This window comes from Simochromis diagramma, unplaced genomic scaffold, assembly GCF_900408965.1.
Source record: "Simochromis diagramma unplaced genomic scaffold, fSimDia1.1 OVJJ01000322.1, whole genome shotgun sequence".
NCBI classification, from domain to species: domain Eukaryota; kingdom Metazoa; phylum Chordata; class Actinopteri; order Cichliformes; family Cichlidae; genus Simochromis; species Simochromis diagramma.
In genome coordinates this window covers 499289-525365 of record NW_024386731.1, presented here as the reverse complement: position 1 = coordinate 525365, position 26077 = coordinate 499289, and the positions used below count along the sequence as shown (strand labels likewise).

Here is a 26077-nt window from a genome sequence, read left to right as displayed (position 1 = left end):
TTCAGTTCACATATAACATTTTAAGACAGGGCGACTTTTATACCACTCAGTCCACAAAGACTTTTTTTGTATTTTGTCTGCTGTAGCTGTTAATACACTGCACTTGTTTTCTTAACTGGAAAATGATCTTAAAATAAGAGTGTAAATGCGCGCTTCTGCTGCTGAGCTTTAAAGTGTGTGAAATCTGATCGAAGAACACAATATTTTAATTCAGGTGAAAGACAGCTCAGAGAAATAAAAACACGCTTATATTAAAATCTTTTTCACAGGGGTTGTCTGTCTTTTTATGAATGTGTAATTTTTTTTTTTTTTTTTTTGGATAACTCTTCTTGTACCAATTTGTGTATATGATCTATAAACATAAGCAGACATACAGAATAAAGAAAATGGTAGAAACTATAAATGGTGTGTTGTGTGTTTCTGTGCCAGAAGCTTCAGAAAAATCCTATAAACTTTTAATTGGTGTATATACACTAATAATTATTTTGACTGTATTTCTGTTATTGAGCAAAGGATCAGACTACTTGAAACCAGCAGTACATGTTTATTTTAGCGTGCCTAGGGCTGCCGCAATTAGTCGACTAGTCACGATTATGTCGAGTTTTAAAATCGTCGTCGACGACTAATTTAATATTCGACACATCGTTTGAAGCTTTGTAAGATCCCAAAAGACGCAGGAATAAGTAGTAGGATTTAAGAGTAAATCGGTTTGGCTGAGATTAAAGTTATAGTTTTTACACAGCTGAATAAACGTCAAGCAGACAACTGATTATCAGAAGTGTGAGATGCTCGAGAATTTACTCCAGTGTCCTGTTATATTTTAGATAGCAAGGAGCAGACGGCTGAGTTTATTAAACTTCACCGAAACAATCTGCAAATTTCATTAAAATGTAATAAACTATCATCTTGTCTTTATTTTTAGTTAGCACATACCTTAAACACTTAAAGCTGTAAGCTAATGATAGTTATATAAGAGCAGATGCATGCTGGTGCAATAAGCTGTACGTTTTACGTCCAGTGGATGCATGATCTGATTAGTCGACTAATCGCAAAATAATCGTTTGTGGCAGCCCACTGTGGGCCACACTGGTGCATCAGCTCTACATCTTTTATGGGTTCTTTGACTTTAATGAAAGGTCAGATTATTTCTTCAGTCAGTGTACTGTTCACCACACAGTTTGTTTTCATCATACAGATCATAACTCATGATAAAGAATGTGACTGACAGTGTCAGTGGCCATGCTGTTTACAGTGGTGTCATCACATGCAGTCGTTACCTCAGTGAACTAACATAGATCAGCTGTCACAGTGGGCTCTCTGCCTGTGTGTCATAGGATCCTGGTGGAAATTTGTCTATGATTAAAGCACTAATCAAGAGAGCCCTAACCCAGGGGGCTCATGGGGAAAGCAGTGGATGGAAAGTCACCTTGATGGAGCAGGGAGGTGTTTGCAGACAGGTCATAAAAGCTGAGGTTCGTACAGTTACATCTGCTCTAAATACTGGACTGAAAAACTATTAGATTTCTTTGATGTCTGTTTTACGTGTTAAACCTTCATTATTGTTTCACTCATGTTTGCTAATTTCAACTTGTGTCTGCTTGTACTGATTCAGTTTAGGTCTTTTAGAGCTGCTTTCCTCTTACCAACCTGTGCCAGCCTGAGGCCCTCAAACAGGAGCCTACAGGCTGTTTGTGGGTCTACATCAGGGGTGTCAAACACAAGGCCCAGGGGCAAGAATTGGCCCTGAAAAGACTCAATTAAGGCCCACTGGACAGCTTTCAGAAATGTAAAGGGGGGTATAAATTTTGTTCCTACTGGTAAAGACATCCCCTATAACTATTCTCACTACACCAGAGTAATTAAGTAATAGTTAAACAACCAAAGTTCCTACTTTTTTTTTTTCAATAATATATAATTTCTTTTGGGATTTTTGCTTTTTACAGTACATATAGAGATTTGTATTTTACGTTTGCTGCATTTCACATTTATTCACAAATACACATTTTTCCAAAGGTCTAGCATCTATCCTGAACACGTCTATCAGTTTGTTTTTGCCGTCATTACAATTGGAGATATGATTACCTAATACCCCGTTCATAACTGAAGATGTGAGGATCCATTTTATATTGGAGCTATTCAGAGGATTACATCTTTTTTCAGATGGAGCAACACACACCATGAATAACTACAGACATGATGGCTGCCTGGAATATCAATCTGGGGTGTGAATGCTAAAATCTGACAAGAGAAACATGATCCGCCTTTGGCTCTGATCCCAAGTGGCAGACACCCAGTCCACTACATCTAGTTACTGAAACATTTTTAATAACTACGCAAACGTAGTATAAATAAATGTTCTTATCTTAAAAAAACATCCAAAATTATACAGGTAAGCATAAGATTTTTAGATAACATTACAATGCAGGTATACCAGCAAGTAATCGAAAGTAATATAAAGCAAACAATAGAAAATAATCTTCCTGTGGCCGTGTCCTGTTTATGTGTAAAAATAAAACCGAGTCTAGGTCGGGTACTGCAACAGGCGTAATTAGAGTGTACAGGAAGTGACATGCAACAGCTGCTTTGAACATTTTAATAGATAACCTGTTGAAAGTTAGACTTAAACGAAATTATAGACAAATACATTTAACAGGTAACCTTTTATATAATAATAATTGACATTAACATAATAATAAGAAATCCCCTTGTGGCCCAAATGTGTTGCAGTTTAAGTAGTTTACTGCGCAAATAAAAATGAACGAATGAATTAAAGAATAATAGGTGCTGTAACACAACACTACAAAATGAAACTGCTGAGCAGCTTGGGAAATATAAAGGCGAAAGCTAATGGCGAACTCGCCTACAAAAACTACTACTCCCAGCATTCTGCGTGGTTTCCTTTCGCGCTTACCGTAGTTCAACACTTCTGAAGACAAGCGCTTCCTCTAATGACTTTATAAGTAATTTGCTGCCGTTTTCTTTCGCAATGTGACTTCTGCGTTTGCAACTTTTGAAAGGGTAAGTGCAGAGCTTCTGTGTCGCTAAAAGAGAGAAAAAGTGAGCACTGTCCTCCTCTTTGGTGAACTTGTGTTAAACATGCTAAATTGAATGCTAGTAGACTGTGTTTCAGTCTCCATGGCAATGGCCTTAGTTCCGTCTGTGTTCGACGGCGACTTAATAATTAAGAAAAATGAACGCGTTAATAGTTGTTTAAACTTATTCCAAATTGTTTAACCGTGTCACGCATAGTGGTCACAACAGTGGACAGCTATTCAAATTCTGTTTTCTTGTATTTGTGTCAGTGTTGATGGTATAATTGCACATAAGCAGCTACATTGGACACTGATGTGTCGCTCCATACCCTGCCACCCACTGGTCAGCAAGGTTTCCACCTACGTGGACATGTAAAAAACTATTTGAATAGTACATGTTTTAAAAAAATGAAGTTCAAAAATCTTTTTTCATGCCCTAAAGATGAATAAAAATACTTTCAAAAGAAAAAATCCTGATTGAGGTTGTCATAATTCATGCATGAAAGGGTTAATAATACTGATTCTTTTTTTAAGGCGAGGGCATAGGCAAATAGCTTATTTTATTTTGTTTTACCACCGTTTTAACATTTTAATTAATTTTTAAAATGAGAACAAAAAGTTTACTATTTTACTATTTTTTTTTCACTATTACTCAGTCTCAGTGAGTTTGTGTTTCATCAGCTAAACTGTTTGCCCCTCATATTGTCTTCCAGGGGCAATGAACGACTATGAGGTTATCAGACAGATTGGGCAGGGTGCATTTGGAAAAGCCTTCCTGGTCAAAGACAAAGGGGGAGGTGGAAACACACAGTGTGTGGTCAAAGAGATCAGCCTCAGGAAGGTACAGCAGCATAGCTCAGTTTCACTACCTGCAGTGCTGCCTGGGATCAGGAAAACGATCACACTATATTGCTCTCTGTGACTTACACATGCATTCAAGCAGCTTTGTAGTGTCTCAGCTTTGTAATGTATGCTTCAAGCACAAATTAAGCTTATCTAATATACAGGTACCAGCTTCATTTGAGGTAGAATCAGGTTATGGTAAAACAACTCATATTCTGCAGTCAGTATAGACTAAGACAAGTCTTAAATAAGCTGTCTTTCTCACTGTGTACGTTAGATTATGTCTTATGTATGTCACTACAGCCCTTGAGACATTCTACATCTCTCAGCTAAAAATCGTGTTGCTTAAGTGTTATTTGTTACAAGAGTAACTTCAGTAAATAATATACTTACATTGAAAAGCACTGATGATGAATGGTTAGTTGCAGCCCAGATAAAACCATTAGAGCTCAAGTGATCAATTCTAAACTATATTTAGTGCTTATTTAGAAGTGTTTTTCCCAAGAACACATTACTCCTTTTATTTTTGTGTGTTTTGCTGCTCAGATGTCAGCAAAGGAAAAGGAATCATCCAATAAAGAGGTGACGTTGCTGTCAAAGATGAAACATCCAAACATTGTCACCTTCATCCGGTCCTTTCAAGGTATGTGTGGGCTTCAGAGTAGAAGATGTAATGTATTAGTTTATATCAGTGTTAAAGTGTTTTCTGGATGTCTGTATAGAGAGAGGCAGCCTTTATATAGTGATGGAGTACTGTGACGGAGGAGATCTGATGAAGAAAATCAACATACAGAGAGGAGTTCCTTTCACTGAGGAGCAGGTATACCTCACCCTGGCCTTAGCTATTTGATAAAGGCTGATCAGATTTTCCTCACTGTGATAGTTTTGCACTGAAATATGTTCACAAACACACTGAAGGACATTCAGTCTCTGTTATTACTGCACGCAAGAAATAACAGTACAAACACACATCGATCAGACATAACATTATGACCACTGAGAGGTGAAGTGAATAAGACTGATTATCTCTTCATCATGACACCTGTTAGTGGCTGGGATATATTAGGGAGCAAGAGCCCTCAAGGTGTAAGGTTTGGAGAAAAATTGTGATGGCTAGATGACTGGGTTAGGGCATCTTCAAAACTGCAGCTCTTGTGGGGTGTTCCTGGTCTGCAGTGGTCAGTACCTAATCAACAGTGGTTCAAGGAAGGGACAGTGGTGAACCAGCTACAAGGTTATGGATGCGTGTGAAGAGCGAAGGCTGGGCTGTGTGGTCCAATCCAGCAGACAAGCTACTGTAGCTCAGATTGCTTAATGTTAATGCTGGTTACATACAGTGGCTTGCAAATGTCTCGGACTCCCGGACCATCAGCACCGGCTCCCCTCAGGGCTGTGTTCTTTCTCCTCTGCTCTTCTCCCTGTACACCAACTGCTGCACCTCCACCCACCAGTCTGTCAAGCTAATCAAGTTTGCTGATGACACCACCGTTATTGGACTCATCTCGGACAGGGACGAGTCTGCCTACAGGAGGGAGGTTGAACGTCTGGTGTCCTGGTGCAGCCACAACAACCTGGTGCTGAATGCCCAGAAGACAGTGGAGATTATCGTGGACTTCAGGAAGCACACAGCTCCACTCCCCCCCATCATCCTGACTGATACCCCCATCACCTCTGTGGACTCATTCCGCTTCCTGGGTACCACCATCACCCAGGACCTGAAATGGGAGCCCACCATCACCTCCGTCATCAAGAAAGCCCAGCAGAGGATGTACTTCCTGAGGCAGCTGAAGAAATTCAACCTGCCAACACGGACGATGATGCAGTTCTACACTGCAATCATCGAGTCCATCCTCACCTCCTCCATCACCGTGTGGTACGCTGGAGCCACTATCAGGGACAAACAGAGACTGCAGCGTGTTGTGCGCTCTGCTGAGAAGGTGATTGGCTGCAGACTCCCATCTTTGCAGGACCTGTACACCTCCAGGACATTGCGGCGTGCAGCTCGGATCTCAGCTGACCCTTCTCACCCTGGACACAGTCTGTTTGACCTGCTCCCCTCAGGCAGGAGGCTCCGGTCCATTCGCACCAGAACCTCTCGCCATAAGAACAGTTTCTTCCCCTCTGCTGTTGGACACATGAACAATAACCATATGACTGTCCCCGCCACTAACACATGACCCTACGCTGTGTCACTGCATCATTCCATGTTTGGCACTGATCACCACCTGCACTCATGTATATATCTTTCTACGTAGCACTCTTAATTCTTATTCTCATGTATATATCTCATGTATATCTCATGCACATATCTTTCTACGTAGCACTTTAATTCTTATTCCTACTTTTATTTTTTTCATGTCTATTTAAGTGCTATTTATGACACTATGTTTGCACTGAAGCACCGCAGCAATTTCCTAATGTTGTAAACCTGCTCAACATTTGGCAATAAACCCCTTTCTGATTCTGATTCTGATTCTGAAAAGTGTTCGGCCCCCTTGAACTTTCCCACATTTTGTCACATTACAGCCACAAACATGAATCAATTTTATTGGAATTCCACGTGAAAGACCAACACAAAGTGGTGTACACGTGAGAAGTGGAACAAAATCATACATGATTCCAACATTATTTACAAATAAATAACTGCAACGTGGGGTGTGCGTAATTATTCAGCCCCCTTTGGTCTGAGTGCAGTCAGTTGCTCATAGACATTGCCTGATGCGTGCTAATGACTAAATAGAGTGCACCTGTGTGTAATCTAATGTCAGTACAAATACAGCTGCTCTGTGACGGCCTCAGAGGTTGTCTAAGAGAATAATGGGACCAACAACACCATGAAGTCCAAAGAACACACCAGACAGGTCAGGGATAAAGTTATTGAGAAATTTAAAGCAGGCTTAGGCTACAAAAAGCCTAAGCCTTCACCCAAGCCTTGAACATCCCACGGAGCACTGTTCAAGCGATCATTCAGAAATGGAAGGAGTATGGCACAACTGTAAACCTACCAAGACAAGGCTGTCCACCTAAACTCACAGGAGTTTGCAGCCAAGAGGCCCATGGTGACTCTGGACGAGCTGCAGAGATCTACAGCTCAGGTGGGGGAATCTGTCCATAGGACAACTATTAGCCGTGCACTGCACAAAGTTGGCCTTTATGGAAGAGTGGCAAGAAGAAAGCCATTGTTAACAGAAAACCATAAGAAGTCCCATTTGCAGTTTGCCACAAGCCATGTGGGGGACACAGCAAACATGTGGAAGAAGGTGCTCTGGTCAGATGAGACCAAAATGGAACTTTTTGGCCAAAATGCAAGACGCTATGTTTGGCAGCATCATGCTCTGGGGGTGCTTCTCTTCAGCAGGGACAGGGAAGCTGGTCAGAGTTCATGGGAAGATGGATGGAGCCAAATACAGGGCAATCTTGGAAGAAAACCTCTTGGAGTCTGCAAAAGACTTGAGAGTGGGGCGGAGGTTCACCTTCCAGCAGGACAACGACCCTAAACATAAAGCCAGGGCAACAATGGAACGGTTTAAAACAAAACGTATCCATGTGTTAGAATGGCCCAGTCAAAGTCCAGATCTAAATCCAATCGAGAATCTGTGGCAAGATCTGAAAACTGCTGTTCACAAACACTGTCCATCTAATCTGACTGAGCTGGAGCTGTTTTGCAAAGAAGAATGAGAAAAGATTTCAGTCTCTAGATGTGCAAAGCTGGTAGAGACATATCCTAAAACACTGGCAGCTGTAATTGCAGCAAAAGGTGGTTCTACAAAGTATTGATTCAGGGGGCTGAAAAATTACGCACACCCCACTTTGCAGTTATTTATTTGTAAAAAATGTTTGGAATCATGTATGATTTTTCCACTTCTCACGTGTACACCACTTTGTGTTGGTCTTTCACGTGGAATTCCAATAAAATTGATTCATGTTTGTGGCTGTAATGTGACAAAATGTGGAAAAGTTCAAGGGGGCCGAATACTTTTGCAAGCCACTGTAACTACATAGAGCATCACAGTTTGTTGTGTGTGGGGCTGGATAGCTGCAGACCAGTCAGGGTGTCCGTGCTGACTCCTGCCCACCACCGAAAGTGGCAGGAATAGGCACGTAAGCATTAGAACTAAACCATGAAGCAATGGAAGAACGGGGTCTCATTGGACAAATCGTGTTTTCTTTTACCTCATGTGGCTGCCCGGGTGTGTGTGACTCACTTACCTGGGCGAACACCTGGCAATAGGATGCACTATGGGAAGAAGGCAAACCAGTGTTATGCTTTGTGAAATGTTTTGCTGGGAAACGTTGGGTCCTGTCATCCATGTTGATGTTACTTTGATATGAGATACCTACCAACGCATTATTGCAGACCAACCGCACCATTGAACCAGTACTCCCGGATGGCCTTTTCAGCAGGATAATGTGCAACAAAACAAAAATGGTTACAGAAATGGTTTGAGGAGCACAACAAAGGGTTTTAACATGTTAACTCGGCCTCGGAATTCCCCAGCTCTCAAACCAATTGGACATTGATGTCTCTGTGAGGCATCAAAGTTTGTCCAGCACATCTGGATGTGCTGGACAAACAAGTCCAATCCAAGGAGCCCTCACCTCGCAACTTAACAATTAGAAGATCTGTTGTTGGCATCTTGCTGACAGATACCACAGCACACCTTCATGCCTCGATGGGTTGTTAGGCTGAGTTGTTTTGGCAGCAAAAGGGGGACCAACACAATATTAGGCAGGTGGTCACAATGTTATGCCTAATCGGAACATTAATTGTGGAGGTTTTCATTTATATTCTTCATTAGGTGGTAATTTGCTCTCTATCCATATGAAAATGCCACAGTAATAAAACAGTTGGTGTTTCTTAGATCATCGACTGGTTTGTTCAGATCTGTCTGGGCCTCAAACACATCCATGACCGGAAGATTCTCCACAGAGACATCAAAGCTCAAGTATTTAACCTGCTTCACTACAGCCTGCAATCACATATAAAGCTAATTCATTCAAAACAAGCTGTTCTGTCTGTGTTCAGTATTTGTAAACTATTTTGAACTTTTCAACAAATTACACAAAACAGGTGGCCTTATATAGTAATGGTGTTTTTTCAAATAATAGTGATCAAACTTGCACATGCATTCACCTCCTCATGAACAGTTATGTTTTTATGATTTACATATAGATTTTGGACTAAGATGTGAAAGAAATGCACGAGACCTGTTATTTATTTCTGTAGTCTGTGTCCTGACAACAACCAATGTAAGTCTGATTATCATTTTTAAAGACAAGGATTGTGATCACAGTCACCTTTCAGAACCAAACTGAACAAGTACCATCACTTTACCTGAGCTTTACAATGCAGAGTTTACATCATACATTATATTCATTATTGGACATTTACATGGTAAACATTACCCACAGAGACTGAGGTTGAGTTTTATAATTATCTAGTGTTATCATTGCACAGTATTGTACAGCTGAACTGTCCTGAGATCAGCTTTGCATTGAACAAAGACCTTGCTGTATGCCAGCTCCAAGAATATCTCAAAACAACTGACCACAGACTACTCATGGCGATCACTGTCTATCATCAGTCTTATCCGTTTACACACACACACACAATGTTAGTGCCTTCCTTGTTGAACACAGACATCCTTTCATTCTTGCTCTCCCTCTGGTCTAGAATATCTTCCTAACCAACGGAGGGATGAAAGCGAAGCTGGGTGACTTTGGAATCGCAAGAATGTTGAATAAGTAAGTCAGTGTCATCTTCTCACACACACACACACACACACAGTGCAGCTGTCTGTCGCTGAGCCCTCTGTAAAACATGGATGACTTCCAAACGACTGATTATCATTCCACAAACTGTCGTCCCGGACATGTAAACAAATGGCTGTGGAAATAATGGTCTGTCTGTAGTTTTTTTTGGCTGCTTGCAGAGAATGATAAAAACACATCCATGTCCTGTAAATAACAGTCTGTGCATGCAATAATTGTTAGACATGACTGAAAATAGCAAACATGTTTAAAATGTTTCAGCAATTGGATGTTTGATGAACATTTGGGCAGAAAATCATGGCTCGCAGAGAATGAGTCCGAATGCCGAAGAATATTCTTTGGCTGATTTTCATGAGAGCCACCAGCAAGTTTTGATTTACGCTTTGTAGGAGTTCAGCCAGCTTCCACTTGTACGACTGACATTCGTTTATCCTTTAGCTTCACTTCAAGATCACTATCTGGTGTTTTTCATAGATTTGCAGGAGAGCTGAGAGAAAATACAGAAAAAAAATAACTACAAATTAATTTTTTATTCTATAAAAATATATTTTACTGATACACAATAAAATGAAATTAGCCAGACAACTCTACATCTCCCAACTGAAAACCAGTTTAATACTGCTTTTCTATATTCATCCACTGACAAACTACTTAATCTCTCCAAAACCATACCAACTGCATTTCTTTCAATAAATAAATGTGACAAATTTCTTTCTTTCTACAAGAGCAATGTTCATGATATCAGAGGTAATATCTTAGTCTGTTACAGTAATTTACCTAGCAATGCCTCATATTCTCAGCTTTAAATTTTAAAGATCAGGAAGGAATTATTCATCAAGTCCTACACCTTGTTCCTTGACTCCATTCCCACGAAACTATTCAAATTTGTAGCTCGTGTTTTACAAATCATTTAGTCAGCATCAATAGTTCTCCACATACAGGGAGTGCAGAATTATTAGGCAAGTTGTATTTTTGAGGAATAATCTTATTATTGAACAACAACCATGTTCTCAATGAACCCAAAAAAACTCATTAATATCAAAGCTGAATGTTTGTGGAAGTAGTTTTTAGTTTGTTTTTAGTTTTAGCTATTTTAGGGGGATATCTGTGTGTGCAGGTGACTATTACTGTGCATAATTATTAGGCAACTTAACAAAAAACAAATATATACCCATTTCAATTATTTATTTTTACCAGTGAAACCAATATAACATCTCCACATTCACAAATATACATTTCTGACATTCAAAAACAAAACAAAAACAAATCAGCGACCAATATAGCCACCTTTCTTTGCAAGGACACTCAAAAGCCTGCCATCTATGGATTCTGTCAGTGTTTTGATCTGTTCACCATCAACATTGCGTGCAGCAGCAACCACAGCCTCCCAGACACTGTTCAGAGAGGTGTACTGTTTCCCTCCTTGTAAATCTCACGTTTGATGATGGACCACAGGTTCTCAATGGGGTTCAGATCAGGTGAACAAGGTGGCCATGTCATTAGTTTTTCTTCTTTTATACCCTTTCTTGCCAGCCACGCTGTGGAGTACTTGGACGCGTGTGATGGAGCATTGTCCTGCATGAAAATCATGTTTTTCTTGAAGGATGCAGACTTCTTCCTGTACCACTGCTTGAAGAAGGTGTCTTCCAGAAACTGGCAGTAGGACTGGGAGTTGAGCTTGACTCCATCCTCAACCCGAAAAGGCCCCACAAGCTCATCTTTGATGATACCAGCCCAAACCAGTACTCCACCTCCACCTTGCTGGCGTCTGAGTCGGACTGGAGCTCTCTGCCCTTTACCAATCCAGCCACGGGCCCATCCATCTGGCCCATCAAGACTCACTCTCACTTCATCAGTCCATAAAACCTTAGAAAAACCAGTCTTGAGATATTTCTTGGCCCAGTCTTGACGTTTCAGCTTGTGTGTCTTGTTCAGTGGTGGTCGTCTTTCAGCCTTTCTTACCTTGGCCATGTCTCTGAGTATTGCACACCTTGTGCTTTTGGGCACTCCAGTGATGTTGCAGCTCTGAAATATGGCCAAACTGGTGGCAAGTGGCATCTTGGCAGCTGCACGCTTGACTTTTCTCAGTTCATGGGCAGTTATTTTGCGCCTTGGTTTTTCCACACGCTTCTTGCGACCCTGTTGACTATTTTGAATGAAACGCTTGATTGTTCGATGATCATGCTTCAGAAGCTTTGCAATTTTGAGACTGCTGCATCCCTCTGCAAGATATCTCACTATTTTTGACTTTTCTGAGCCTGTCAAGTCCTTCTTTTGACCCATTTTGCCAAAGGAAAGGACGTTGCCTAATAATTATGCACACCTGATGTAGGGTGTTGATGTCATTAGACCACACCCCTTCTCATTACAGAGATGCACATCACCTAATATGCTTAATTGGTAGTAGGCTTTCGAGCCTATACAGCTTGGAGTAAGACAACATGCATGAAGAGGATGATGTGGACAAAATACTCATTTGCCTAATAATTCTGCACTCCCTGTATTTAAGAAAAATAATATTGACATAATTTCCCTTTTCTAATATTTTATTCTTCCCTTTCACAAAATTTGGAAAATTTGTTTACAAACAACTGAGTAAATATATATTTAACAGTCTTTATGATAAGTACCAATCAGGGTTCAAATCCACTCAGAGCACAGAGGCGGCTCTTGCTAAACATCAATAATGGCTCACAAAGAGTCTGAGTTTTAGTTCTATCTGAACTCACTCCTGCTTTCAGCACCACGACATTCTAATTCAAAGGCTTCATGACACAGTGGGTTTACCGGGTCAGGTTCCTGATTGCATGGATGGATGGATCCTCAAGGCTCAGTCCTTGGTCCATTGCTGATTAACCTTTACATACTCCTACTTGATACTATCACGAAGAATCATAAGATATCCTCCCATTCTTATGCAGATGACACATAGTTGTGCTTATCCTTTTCCTCTGGTGAACTAACCTCCATTCACAAACTAATGAGCTGCACTGATGACATTAACTGCTTGATGTCTGGAAAGTTTCCTAGAGCTGGATAGAAACAAAACAGAAATATTTGTTGTTTTTCCAAAAAGTCAGAGACAGAAAATGCTTTCGTATTTATCCACTCTGTCTCTCTCAGTGAGCAAGTCTGGAGTCTTTCAGTCATTCTGGGTTTCAGTTTTGATAATCGCATCAATATCGTCTCAAACTGACTCTGAGAAATTGGTCCATGCATTCATATCGAGTAGGATAGATTACTGTAATGCTCTGTTTGCCAGATTATCCAAATCATCAGTAGGGTGACTTCAGCTCATTCACAATGCAGCAGCCAGAATCCTAACAGGTACCAGGAAATGTCATCATATTACCCCAGGGCTGAAAGCACTCTGTTTGGCTCCCAGCACAATATAGAATAGCCTATAAAATGCTATTACTAGTGCAAACCATGCTTCTTTAATGGCAGTCCATTAAGCTTAGTTGCCAGTTAACTCGAATGTGTTTTTCGTTTTTTCCCCAGTAACAAAATACAGCAGATAATTAAAGTAATGGTTCACATTAGACGGATAGGGGAGAAGGCTAAAAGCTCTTATATTAAAGCTTTTGCAAAACTTGCATTTACATATGATTTATTTTCTAACAGCAGAGTTTGCTCTGATAATCCAGTTCTTCAATCTCAGTGCAGGCAATGTACGGTAAATGGACTTATTCTTATATGGCCCTTTTCTACTCTCCTGGAGTACTCAAAACAATCTATACAACATGCTAAATTCACCCATTCACACAAACACTGGTCTAAACACCGTGTCCCAATTACTGGTGAATATACGCTCACCAACCACTTTGTTAGGTGCACCTCAAAATCTGATGATCTACTGGGATTTTCCCATAAAAACAATTCATAAAAGAAAATAACCAGTGAGCAGGTGAAAATGCCTAAAAAATAAACACCAGACTTACGTGTTAGTCTTTGTAAAGAAGAGAAACAAGTTTTCTACATGCTCTTACATTGCTAGGCTAATTAGCCAGTTAGATAACTTATGATACATATTTTCCTGATCACTTAAGTTCATAGCTTCATGTTCTTACATTTTGACTCACTGACAAAAGGAGCTTCAGTTTAAAGTTATGTTTGGTCTTGTTTGTGTTTACATTTTTCCAGAAAGTCATTTCATTTGCTTTTCTCCAGAACATATATTTAATGTTTCTTGTCACCACTAATGATGACTTCCATCTTACATGGCTGACCAAAAAAACAAAAACAAATGCTTCCTTCAAGACTTTGCCTCAACCAACTGTTTACACTGAGTGCCCTTACTAAAAAAACATTTGTATGAAAAACACCCATATTGCTTTATGAGACCACTAGTAATTTAGTGTATGTTCTTTGATAGCATGCATATAAACTTGTATTTACAGTTAATTTATTTATCCTAATAGTGTTGTTTCTGTACATTGTGTAGTACCATGGAGCTGGCCAGGACTTGTGTTGGGACACCGTACTACCTCTCCCCAGAGATCTGTGAGAATCGGCCCTATAACAACAAGACGTATGTATGTGTGGTTGCCAGTATGATATATATATCATACTGTTCAGATTGTTCTGTTATACCTGTGCAACCAGTAAGCTCCATAATATAACCTCTTTTTGGATATTTATTTTATTCCATGATAAGCTACAGAGGCTTGTTGTGCCCACAATTTAATGTTTAAAAAAAAAGTTATACAAACCAATTAATGGAGGGGCACAAAAATAAAGCAGATATGGTAAAACTGTGTTTTTGTTTTGTACCTCACATGTGTGGGGCTGAAGCTCCAGTTGCGTTCAGCTCTGAAACCAGACATGTAAATGTCTGCACAAATAAATTGATCTGTCATTAACTTTGATCAAGATCTTTTTTTAGCAGTGGAGCCAGAGTGTAAAGTCTGTTTATTAGGAGCAGCTTATGTAGGAAACTACATAAAAAGAATTTTCTGATAATTTATATGTGAATATTTGCTTTTTTAAATGTTCCTATGGGACAGCAGTATGAAACAGTATGTCACAATGTAGTTTTTATCATCTTTCTTAGTTTTGGTCCCAGGTTTTTGAGTTGTTTTGGAGTACAGGAAAACCTCATAGTACAAACTTCCTTCTTCATAGTACAGTCCCCTGCAGTCCTCTGCTATGTTTTCCAGTCTCTTGAAAGTAAAAAATCCTTCTAACCCTTAAAACTATTATCCTTAAAGGCCCACAGTTTTCGAAGAACACAGTTTTTAAATTGCTCTGTTTTCAAATTTACTGTCTCAAAAATTGACTTTTATTTTTAAGACATCTTTATCTTGAGGAAACCGCAACACAAGTATGCAGCGTGCATCACACGGAATCAGCCACTGAAGCCTAAAACCTTTTTTTGTTCCAGGAAATCATTGGTGAAATCATTGTGATCTTGAAATCCCTGCTACACCTTCTTTTTGGGGACTAAGCTGTGATTGGATGGGGGAGGGTTTAAACAAATAGCTGAGGCCAGAATGAGGAGGTTCCCTGCTAGAACCTGTGACTGTGGATTAGCTTTGTGGGTGTAATAATAGAGCACGGTGCTGTAATCTTCCAGTCATGATCTGCTCAGGCTGCAGCACCTTCACTCGTGTCAATGTGTTGAAACACTTACACAGAGAGACACATACAGGCCTGCCAAAAGCAAACTCACACATGCAACATCTCAAGCTGATGATTCGTCCTTCCTCCATTCTTTTTTGTGTTTTTGCTGCTCTCTTCTGCAGTCTTATTTTGATACAACTGAGGTCAAAGTTCCTTCCTCTTTCCCACACTGACACACATATATACACACACACACACACACACACACACACACACACACACACACACACACAAAGTTGTCATGGCTGACACCCCTACTGACATGAACTAATTCCAAACTCCTAAGCTGTCCTTTCAAAAGAAGACAGAAATGCCTTTAACTTCTCAACACTTAAAAGGTCTCACCAAACTGCGAGAGGACAAACGGTGCACACCCACGCTTGGCTCTGAACCAAGAAAGCAAATGCCTGAAAAGAATTTTTACTATTGGCAGCTATGCTCTGATTAGCTGCTTCAGTGCTCTTAAGATTGTGGTGTTGTTCAGCTCAAGCGGACTGGAAACTTAAGTTTCACAAGGAAATATTGAGTTATACAAGGTGAGGTGTATCAGAAATAATAATTTAACATGCTTTGCAAACACACTTTAGTAAATAAAACCCCCAAAAATCAACACTGAGGTGAGAGTGGTTTGTAATAAAGTCTGTGTCTCACTAGAAAGTTGATGTGGTTAAGATGATGTCCGATTGCTTTTGAAATCTTTCCTTCTAACCTTGGTCCTTGTGTGTGTGTGTGTGTGTGTGTGTGTGTGTGTGTGTGTGTGTGTGTGTGTGTGTGTGTGTGTGTGTGTGTGTGTGTGTGTGTTTCCTTCCTGCAGGGATATCTGGTCTCTGGGGTGTGTCCTGTATGAACTCTGTACCCTAAAACATCCAGTAAGCTGCCCAACGCCCTGCACACCCAAAGCTGCTTCACACACTCAGCTTCACTAATGCTGTCTTAATGCTAACACTTACGCTAATGCTGGCCTCTGTGTAGGAGTGCAGTAAGAGAATCAGAATTAGACCGAATAGGAAACTGACACAGAATCTGTTTTGGTCGTCCAAAGTAGAGACATTTACATGAACTCTCTGTGTGCTGCATATATATATCCCATGGGGTATTTGTGTGTGCCTGTGTCGACTTGTCTCCTGCAGTTTGAGGCCAGCAGCTTGCGACAGCTTGTCAGTAAAATCTGCAGGGGGCGCTACAGCCCAGTACCCAGCCGCTACTCCTACGACCTACGCCTGCTGGTCACCCAGCTCTTTAAGGTCAGACACTCTCATGTCAGTTCCAGGTTTTTCATTTGGTCTGTGGATATGAGTTAGATAAACAAGTGTGCAAAACCAACAAGTATGAACATGAAGCTGGACTTTTGACTCAGACTTAATTAGTAATGAGTCAGACTGTAATTAGCAGGGAGTAGAACAACTGCTCCTTTGGGCTAATATCTGAAGTGGTTTGGTCATGCGACCAGGATGTCACTTTGGAGAAAAAGCAGGTAGTCTGGATGCTTCCTACAGGAAAGAGACTGCATTGGTAGACTGAGATGGTGCTTCTTTGCTAAAAATACCTTTGGATCTCCCAGGAAGCGCTGAGTTTTTACTTTAATTGTGCATACACATGAAAGCAAACATTTTTTTTCTTTCTTTTTCAGGTCAACCCACGAGACCGTCCCTCAGTCACTTCAGTCCTCCGACGTCCTATTTTGGAGAAACATATCAGCAAACACCTGGATACTCAGGTTTGCAATCTGATTGGTTCACAGATTATTGATGTCATCAAATCGTCTCAGTAAAAGGAAATTGTTCATGTTTACAACATAAAAAAGATAGTTTAGGAATAAGATAATATTAGCACTGTCACTAATTCATGAAACAAAATCAAACACATAAACCAATCAATCAATCAATCAATCAATCAATCAAGATCATACAAACACAGCAAACAAATTTCTTAAAAAATAGTACTATATGGGCATAATACTAAACAACTACTTAGTTATAAATATTTTAAAATATTTTTTCAGTGCCTAATATATTTGTCAAACAGATTGAAACATTACTAAATATTAATTGAGATTAATTGAGATTTTAGATAATTCAGATTTCAGGAATTGTTTTGTTTTTCAGACAGGACTTCACAGGGCATGAATTCAAACAGATCTCACATTACATGAAATGATATAGTGTGTTAGTTCAAATGTTTGTAAATTCCAGGTATTGACTTGGTCATAAAAATCTCTGACAGATAAATACATATATGAATGTGCAGGTTTGCTTCTGTTTTTGTGATTTCTTGTGTGTGAGCAGGTGATGCAAGAGGAGTTTAGCCACACCGTGTTGCATAGAAACAAAGCTGTGGGGTCTCAACCAGTTAAAACAAGAGCGGGAGCAGCAAACACACAAGGTGCAGCTGGACTTACAATACAAAATTTTAAATTACTTGGAAGGCAGCTTTTTCCCTCACACATCTCCTGGAAAACATGCTTTGATTTTTTTCCCTTCTGATTTAGGTTCTGTCAGTATCTTCTGCCTATTCTATTCCTAGACTGTGTCCATGATGTTGAGGTCAAGACTCCTTACGGCCCAGACCATCTGCTGCAATACTTCTGCTTGTACTTCTTTTTCTGTTGTGTTGCTCAAGATAGTTCATTATGACTTGGACCATGTTGTTATGGTGCAGAGCGAATTCAGGGGCTTCAGATGTTAGTCTGATGTGTTTATTGATGGTTATATGTTTTAATTTACTTTCAAAATAATTTAAAGTACATAAAGCATAGCTGTAGGGATGCCTCTGTATGCTGTGTGCACATATCAAACATAATTCCCTGTGGTGTCTTTCCAGTCACTGTCTATGATGCAGGAGTGTTTTTTTACAAAACTTTTTGCATTACTTTTTATAGTACAAGCACTAAGAGTTGTATTAGATAAACATCAGCAGAGCCTTCAGGTATAAGAGCAGTAAGAGAATCTCTTAATAATTTCAGTTCTGTTCTGAGTCTTCAATTGTGTATACTGTAGTGACACCCAGTGGTAGCTTACCCACACCACGACTGTCCTTCAACACATCTGATAAGCTGCAGGGAAACTCCTGTCCGCTCGTATCACTCAGTAACTCTTGGGGAAGAGCTGGAACCTGATTGGACTAAATGTAATCACCTTACATCCTGGCTCACATTGTGTTTTGATAACATCAGCGCACAGCCCAAGGACAAATCACTGAGGGGGTGTTTATTTTCACTTTCTCCTTCACAATGGTTACCTAACTTATTTGTCTCAACACTTGCACATTATTTTTAGCTGTTGTGTGAGTGGTTTCTTTTAATCAAAAAAGCAGTGCATGAAAAACTGCATGCACTGTCAAAGCAGTAAACCCCCACCCCCCCCCCCCCACCCCCACTGTATACACGTATAAACCTACATTTATGTCATGTGTGAAAGTGACACATTAAAAACACAGAAACCAAGAAAACTGAACTTTATCTGTGAAACAGCGACCATCAACAACAATGTGCTCACAGACAGCAAAAAACAGCCCACTCCTTGTTATTCTAACTCAAGATTCTCATGTTTTCCAGGTAAGATTCAGAAGGCTAGAGTAGCCGAGAGGCCGGGGAATGCCAACAAGCGAGTGCCTGCTAGACCAGATTGGAAAGTCCCTCTCAAAGCCTACACACCCACCCACCATAAAGTAATAACATGGAAACAATATCCACAGTTTCACTGATTACCACCATAAAAAAGTAACTTTGTAAGTTTCAGCGGTTAATGACTTGCTTGACTTGCTAGCTTATTTTTAACTACTGTACCTCCAGTGGTGTGGAACTGCTGTACTTAGCTAGTAGGTGCTTTTTCAGATTTGGAGTAGAGCTCGTATCACCCAAGCATGATTTTTGCTTTACTGGAATTCTTTGTTCTTTTAACAAAGCTGCAGTAAAGCAATGGAAGCACAGCTCAGTCGGTATAATACAGTTCTTTAGTTTTTCTTGTATTTCTGTTGTATTAATACTGCATTTGTTTGTAATTGCAGCCTCCTCAACGTAGAGAAGCACAACTAGCAGCCAATAGAGAGTTTCCAGGGATCCAAAGGTTTGCTCAGAATGATGTGAACGGATAGTAACTCCTTTGGTCCTATTCCCGCCTGATATTGACACTTCTGTTTACAGCTGTGTAACCTGACCAGCTTTAAGTGCATCTTATTTCAAGATGATCTGTAAAAAAAAGTAGAGCTTATAATAGCTAGCCGCAGCCTCATATGAACATGACATATTACATCCATCTATCCTTTTTCTGCTTATCCAGTTCAAGTTTGGGTTGGGGTACTGGGGAGCCCATCCCAGCTTCATACAGTGAGAGCTGGGGTACATCCTGGACAGGTCATCAGTCTGTCACAGGGCTAATACAGAGAGACAGACAACCATTCACTTTCACATTCACATGTATGGCCAGTTTAGCATCACTAATTAGCCTAACCCCAAGAATGTTTTTAGACTGTGGGAAGAAGCCGGAGTTCCCAGGGAAAACCCACACAGACACGGGAAAGCATGCAACCTCTGCACAGAAAGTCCCCAGACTGGATTTGAACATAGACAAATTACACCATGTCATTACGTATTTAACTAAAATTAAGCCAAAATGCAGAAGCAGTGTATGACAAAGTAGACCCTTAGCTGATGCAGAGGGAATTAAGTGGGTAAGTAGCAGCCATGTGCTGCTAATCAAATGTGCTTGATTTAAATGATCATCATCAAGTCTCCAGAGCTCATCAAGTTAAGTCCTGATATGTAAAACCTTAGAATTGAAAGGATGTACTTTCTTATACCTCTATTGTATGTTTCTTATCATTCATACAGATACAGATCTCAGGTTTGGTTAATCAACCATTAGCTTCAGTTAATGATGATGGTTTATCATGCATGTATAATATGTAATATTAATTACAGGTTTAATGGTCAGCAGCCTGTCAGCCATTACCAGCATTACCACGCCCAGTTGGATGCCTTTCAGAGGAGGAACAAAGAGGATGTTCTTCCTCTTCCTCTTCCTCCTGTGGAAAGACCAAAGGAGCAATGTGAAGACCAAGCTGCTCCTTGTTCTGTGGAACCATATCAGCTGTGAGTGACCAAAGACCAGTACACCTGTAACTAACAATTATTCAGGAAACAGTTTCTGTAAAAACTTTAAATTAAATCAACCAATAAAAACAATAGGATAGAAAGTACATCCAGCTATCATTACAGTAGCATAGCTGTCAATTGAGTTCCTCTTCATTAATGGATGATTTGTTTCAGCTGTACATACAGCCATTAAAGGTTCTTTTTAAGTAGTTAAATGGGATAAAACAGTAATATACCATAAACATATCTTTACATTAAACATACTTTGTGTGTTCACACCTCACACATTCAGTTATTGGGCAAAATGTTTAGCATTTCTACACTTTGATCTGAAAACACTCGTGTGTTGTGGCCATTGATGGAGGTTTTTTGCAAACAGTTTTTCTGTCAGGTGGGTTGAGCTTTGCTTTGCTCACTGTTGCACATGCACACTAGTCTTTGTCACCGTCCTAATTCTAAAAATCTTTTATTACAGAAATAAAAAGATAATTTTTTTATATCTTCTTGGTTAGCTCTGATTCCCTAGCATCAGGGAAAAGTCTCCAAAACTAGACCAGCCTTCATCCAGATGACCATAAATTTGGAACTGCACTCATACTAGGACCTAGCAGCACACTTTATTTAAATAGCAGCGACTCATGAAAACAGTCAGCAGCTGTTCAGCTTTCAAGTAGATCAGAGTTTTTTGCAAGGGAGAAGAACGGTCCTGCCCTGTCTTCCTGTTCTCACCCCAACAGGTCATGATAGATGCCCTGAGCCTAGTTCTGCCAGAGGTTTCTTCCTGTTAAAAGGGAGTTTTCCCTCCCACTGTCGGCAAGACAGTGATCTAATTGTTGGTGTTTTCTCTGTATCATTGTAGGGTCTTTACCTTCAATATAAAATACCTTGAAGCACCTGTTCAGTGATTTTGCGCTATATAAATACAATTGAATTGAACTAAAGTAACAGTTAATCTTCTTCTGTCAGTGTGGCTGCCGCTCGAAATGAATACCTGCAGAGAAGACAGGAGGCCAACGACTACAAGCTGAGAGCAGAGAAACAGCTGGTAGGACCAAGCTCTGTGCCTCCACACACTGTTGCTGGAATATCTACTCTTCTATTAGTGTATTAACTATAAGCGGAGCTGTAGTGTTGTGGTTAGTGTAGTGGAACACAAGTACATCAAAACTGTTCACTATTAAACTGTACTAATGCACAGTAGAGTTTATTACCTGTAAGACTACACTGTAAGAAATGAAAGTGGCACAGTTTTCACAACGATTAGCCACTTTTACCTTTAGCCTTCGCTTTTCTGTTGTTCAGGGTCTGCGTCCATGTACAGCTGAGCGCAACAGCAAGCCTGGTGGTCAAGAGCAGGAGGTGGGCAAACCTGAACACCAACATATGCCTTTGGACAAGAGACAAGGGGGTCAGCAGGTGGGACACACTCACAAGACACAGCAGCCATTAAAGTGAGCAGTTATGTTTAGTATCTAAATGAAGGACAAAAATGTGTTTACAGAAATAAAGAAATGCAGAAAAACTCTCCTAGGAATGTTTTCTAGTAGCTTTTAGAGTGTGTGTGGTTGCAGGAGTACCTGCGTCAGCTCGATCTCATTAGACAGCAATATCACCTGGAGATGAAACAGATGAGGATGAGAGCTGAAGCAGAGGTACGTACAAACTCCTGAACTCTTGAACTTACCCTTTTACACTTTGGGTCACTTCAAAGGTTGAATCAACCTTCTGCAGAAAAGACACATAATAGCAACTCTCAGTCAATAATGAAGAGCATTAACATATTTTCATCCTGTCATGTTTCAGGCCAAGCCACAACACAAACTCGAGACCTTTGTGTTGGAGCAATCCAAGGACATAGAACCATCTGTCGACAACAAAGAGCCCCAGGAAGCAGCACCTGCACTGGTGAAATAGATCACTGGATAGGAATCACAAATACTTTCTTCATATTGATGATATTTTAGTAATATAGAGCAATTTTCTAAAGCTAATTTAATTTCTTTCAGAGGCCAGTTACGAATTTTCTGCTTTCCTGTAGCGTGATATTTGCAGTGCAGTGCCCCTCTTTTACTCATCTATGCAAACCTCCAGAGAGGAAAAGGGGCAAGGCTTTATATTTATTCAGACCAGCAACAAACACTTCATAAATATGTGAAAATATCTCTGTAACATGTTCTGCACCATCATGGACTGCAGGCTCTAACTTGTGAATGCAGTGTATGATGGTCAAGTTAGGGTTGGTCTTTCCACTGACCGTTCTTCTCTAACAGCCCATCACAGCAGCGTCACCATCAGCTGCCAAACTAACAAACTGTAGCCTTTCTTCACATCAAGGCTTTGTAACTGCAGGATGTGAGACAACAGACACCATGCATAACTGAATGAATACAATGGAATGAAATACGAGACTATAGATCTCACCTTTTTAGGGAATGCTGATGTAGATGACCAGGCATGCGTTGGACACCCACTGGAAATATTTGTATTGAATGTCCTGTAAAATGTGACACTCTAAATCTTTTTATTTTATTTTTTATATTAATAATGTAATAGTTTTGACTCTGAAACAACAAGTTGGAACAGAACAGAATCCAGATTGTTCACGTCTATGCAATATCATTTCAACTATCAAAGCATTGCCAGTGCACAAAGTGTTGTTTGTAGTGTAGATCGATTAAAGGTCCATTCTCCTTGCAAATCACACCCTGTGTCTGCATGGCATATACCTGTATTATCTTCATGAACTATTACAACCCTATAACCATACTCTGACAGTATATTCTGCTTTATTTTTAAAGCAATCACTGTAGTGTTTGCACACATATTTAGGGATACAATATTCATTCTACAGAAGAATTCATGATAACTGCAGTTTTCTCTGTGTCTGGTTTCTGCAGGATGTTGAAGCAGCTCTGAGGCAGATCAGAGAGGAGAACAGAGACCAGATGAGAGCTTTGGAGAGAAAACACAAAGACAAAGTGAGTTTATACCAACAAAAACAATTCTGCAGAGGTTTAGTCCAGTAATTCTACTTGTATACCTGCATTCAAACTACTTTGAATATTGAAGACCTTTCCAGATTCAACAGTGGCATTTAAGTTGTTGACACATCTGAAGCACTGAAGACTACTGTATCTTTTGCTCTTTTTGGGGGTTTGTGACGTCTACAGAGGGGAATCATGTTTGAGATCCGATTAGATAATGAAAAGCTAAGGGAAGACGAGGAGGAGGAGAAAGAAGAGGAAGGAAGAAAACAGGATGACCAGGTGAGAGACAGAAGATATCATCATCGTCATCATCATCATCATCATCACCTTTATTTATAAAGCACTTTAAAACAACCACAGCTGACACAAAGTGCTGTACATAGGAACTATATAATAAAATTACACAAGATATCAATCAAAACCAAATAAAAGAAAAGGTGAAATAATTAATTAAATAAATATAAATATAATAAATATAGTCTTTAGTATCTTTCTAACTGCCAATCTTCTTCTCACTCTTACGTTCCTTTTCCATGCAGGAAGTGGATCCACTGAATCGAACTCTGTCCTTCCAGGAAGGAGCACAGCTGAAGCTCAAGGATTGGCTACAGGGGAGGAGGGGGTGGAGCAACAGGACTCCTCAGACTTTGCTGAACGCGCTCGGCAACATGGACATCAACTCAGTCTACAACACGGCGGTCGAGGCTGGACAAGGTGCAGCATACCCACAGAACAGCTGGGTGGTGATGCTCAAAATGTTTATTACAATCAGTCGGTTTTTGCTTCTCTGAATAATGTCGATCTATTGGACAAGGTGAGGAAGTGGCAGGTCGTAGGCAGTGGATTGACGAGCCCCCTAACACCCTGCTGAGAGCTCTGGCTCAGGCTGAGCTCACATCATCAACTCTAGATTCAGTGGCCACAGGTGAGACATCACACACTCACATCTGATGGGTGTTGAAACCAGCAGTGTAAAGGGTAAAATGTGCTGTTCTCAGTGGTCCTGGAATGTCTTTAATGTGAAAAAGATTTAGAGACACAGCAGGACGGAACAGAGGAGGAAATTAACCCGGACAAAGAGGAGGAAAGGGATGGTGAAGGAGAGGAGGAGTCTGATGTGGAGATGGATGAAGAGCGTCTGGAGCCGAGGTCAGATGATGATGACACGTAAGTCAACACTTCCTTCTGTTCACATTCTAAAAATACTGCATGTTTTTACTCCATGCTGCCACAGTGAGCTGAACCAGATGGAGTTACAGTTATCAGATATCAGTTTATTACAGTATTGTACAGAAATTAGAGCAGGGGTCCCCAATCCCAGTCCACGAGGGCCGGTGTCCCTGCAGGTTTTAGATGTGTCCTTGATCCATCACAGCTGATTTAAATGGATAAATTACCTTCTCAACATGTCTTGAAGTTCTCCAGTTGCCTGGTAATGAACTAATCATGTGATTCAGGTGTGTTAACCCAGGGTGAGATCTAAAACCTGCAGGGACACCGGCCCTCGTGGACTGGGATTGGGGACCCCTGAATTAGAGGATTAAATGAAAGAGAATCAGATTGTCAACTATAACTTTGGACACGTTAGTCATAAATTCCAGAAGAATTTAGTGAAAAAATGCACCAAAAATTGCTCGTCAGTGTTGCTCGTCATGTAACAGCGCAGAGCTTTACATGTCTCTGAATTTCAGAGGGGGGGAATAGAACAATACCAGATATATAAGATATGAATGTATTATAGACAACAAAGTTACTTTTTACATTGAGCAATGATTTTTGCAATGCTTCATATTTTTAGTCACATTTCTACACAGAGGTTGAGCCACAATGTGCAGCGAGTCGAAAAGCCTCTACCCGTCTTTACTCAGCAGTGTACACACACCCAGAATTCTGCAACATCACAAATCTTACTTAATTACATCAAACATTTTGGTCAATGTGTGTTTGTTTTTAAACTCTTACATGTCATTAAGTGTTAATTTTTTCCACTCTTTCTCATTAGGAACTTTGAGGAGTCAGAGGATGAGCTGAGAGAAGCAGTGGCAGACTCCATGAGGAACCTGTTTGTCATGGAGGACACGAGCTCAGACGAAAAGGAGCAGGAACGCGAACCACTAGCTGATAGGATGGAGGAGGAGATGGATGAAGGTGCAGTGAGCTCTGGAGATCCTCAACAAATCCAAGCAGAGGTCCAGAATTCGAGTGAAGAAGCGGGATCGTTCAAGGTATTTCCTGCTGAGCCTGAGTCCCACAGACAACGTACCACAGCTTCAAACGAGCAGCCTCAGACTCGTTAACCGCCTGCAAACTTTAACATTTTGATTTTGTGAGAGTTGGACAAAAATGTAAGAGTAACTGGAATCTGATAATAAAAAGTGATTGTTTTCATGATGTGAATACATGACTCTGTGAAGGATTGTTGTTAATTTAGGTTGTTTATCTGGCGTAACCACAAGTCACACTTTCTAAGTTATCTTTAACCTATTCCAGTAAATAGCCCAGTGGAATAAGATGTTAAGCCTGAATAATGTGCAGTTACGTGAATGTGTGTGTGAGGAAACATACACTATTAAAAGCACAAGAGTTTTTGTGAAATTTAAGGCACTTTGGCTTGTAAGAGGGGAAAAGCACTACTAAATTAATACAAATGGGAATTATTGGACACTCCATGATACTATAATATGACATTATTTCACTGACATGTTATTGGTTGATGGTGATGGACTGCA

General features: G+C 40.2%; 1 protein-coding gene across 2 annotated transcripts; it reads left to right on the top strand.

The window, feature by feature from the left end:
* The first annotated feature begins 972 nt into the window (after positions 1-972).
* LOC120725504 (serine/threonine-protein kinase Nek5-like) lies at positions 973-25745 on the top strand. 2 transcript variants are annotated; one of them, XM_040018801.1, is made up of 24 exons: positions 973-3018; positions 3746-3873; positions 4422-4518; positions 4598-4695; positions 8738-8821; positions 9550-9620; positions 14092-14178; positions 16084-16138; positions 16400-16513; positions 16900-16986; positions 17555-17651; positions 18823-18935; positions 19275-19333; positions 20188-20358; positions 21328-21406; positions 21664-21777; positions 21933-22013; positions 22165-22266; positions 23259-23339; positions 23532-23627; positions 23888-24062; positions 24163-24273; positions 24377-24515; positions 25351-25745. In XM_040018801.1, the coding sequence occupies exons 2-24, from the start codon at positions 3751-3753 to the stop codon at positions 25643-25645; spliced, it is 2529 nt and encodes an 842-aa protein (XP_039874735.1). In that variant the 5' UTR covers positions 973-3018; positions 3746-3750; the 3' UTR covers positions 25646-25745. The 2 variants fall into 2 exon arrangements, with proteins under 2 accessions (XP_039874735.1, XP_039875532.1); XM_040019598.1 differs by lacking the exon at positions 8738-8821.
* The last annotated feature ends 332 nt before the right edge of the window (positions 25746-26077 follow it).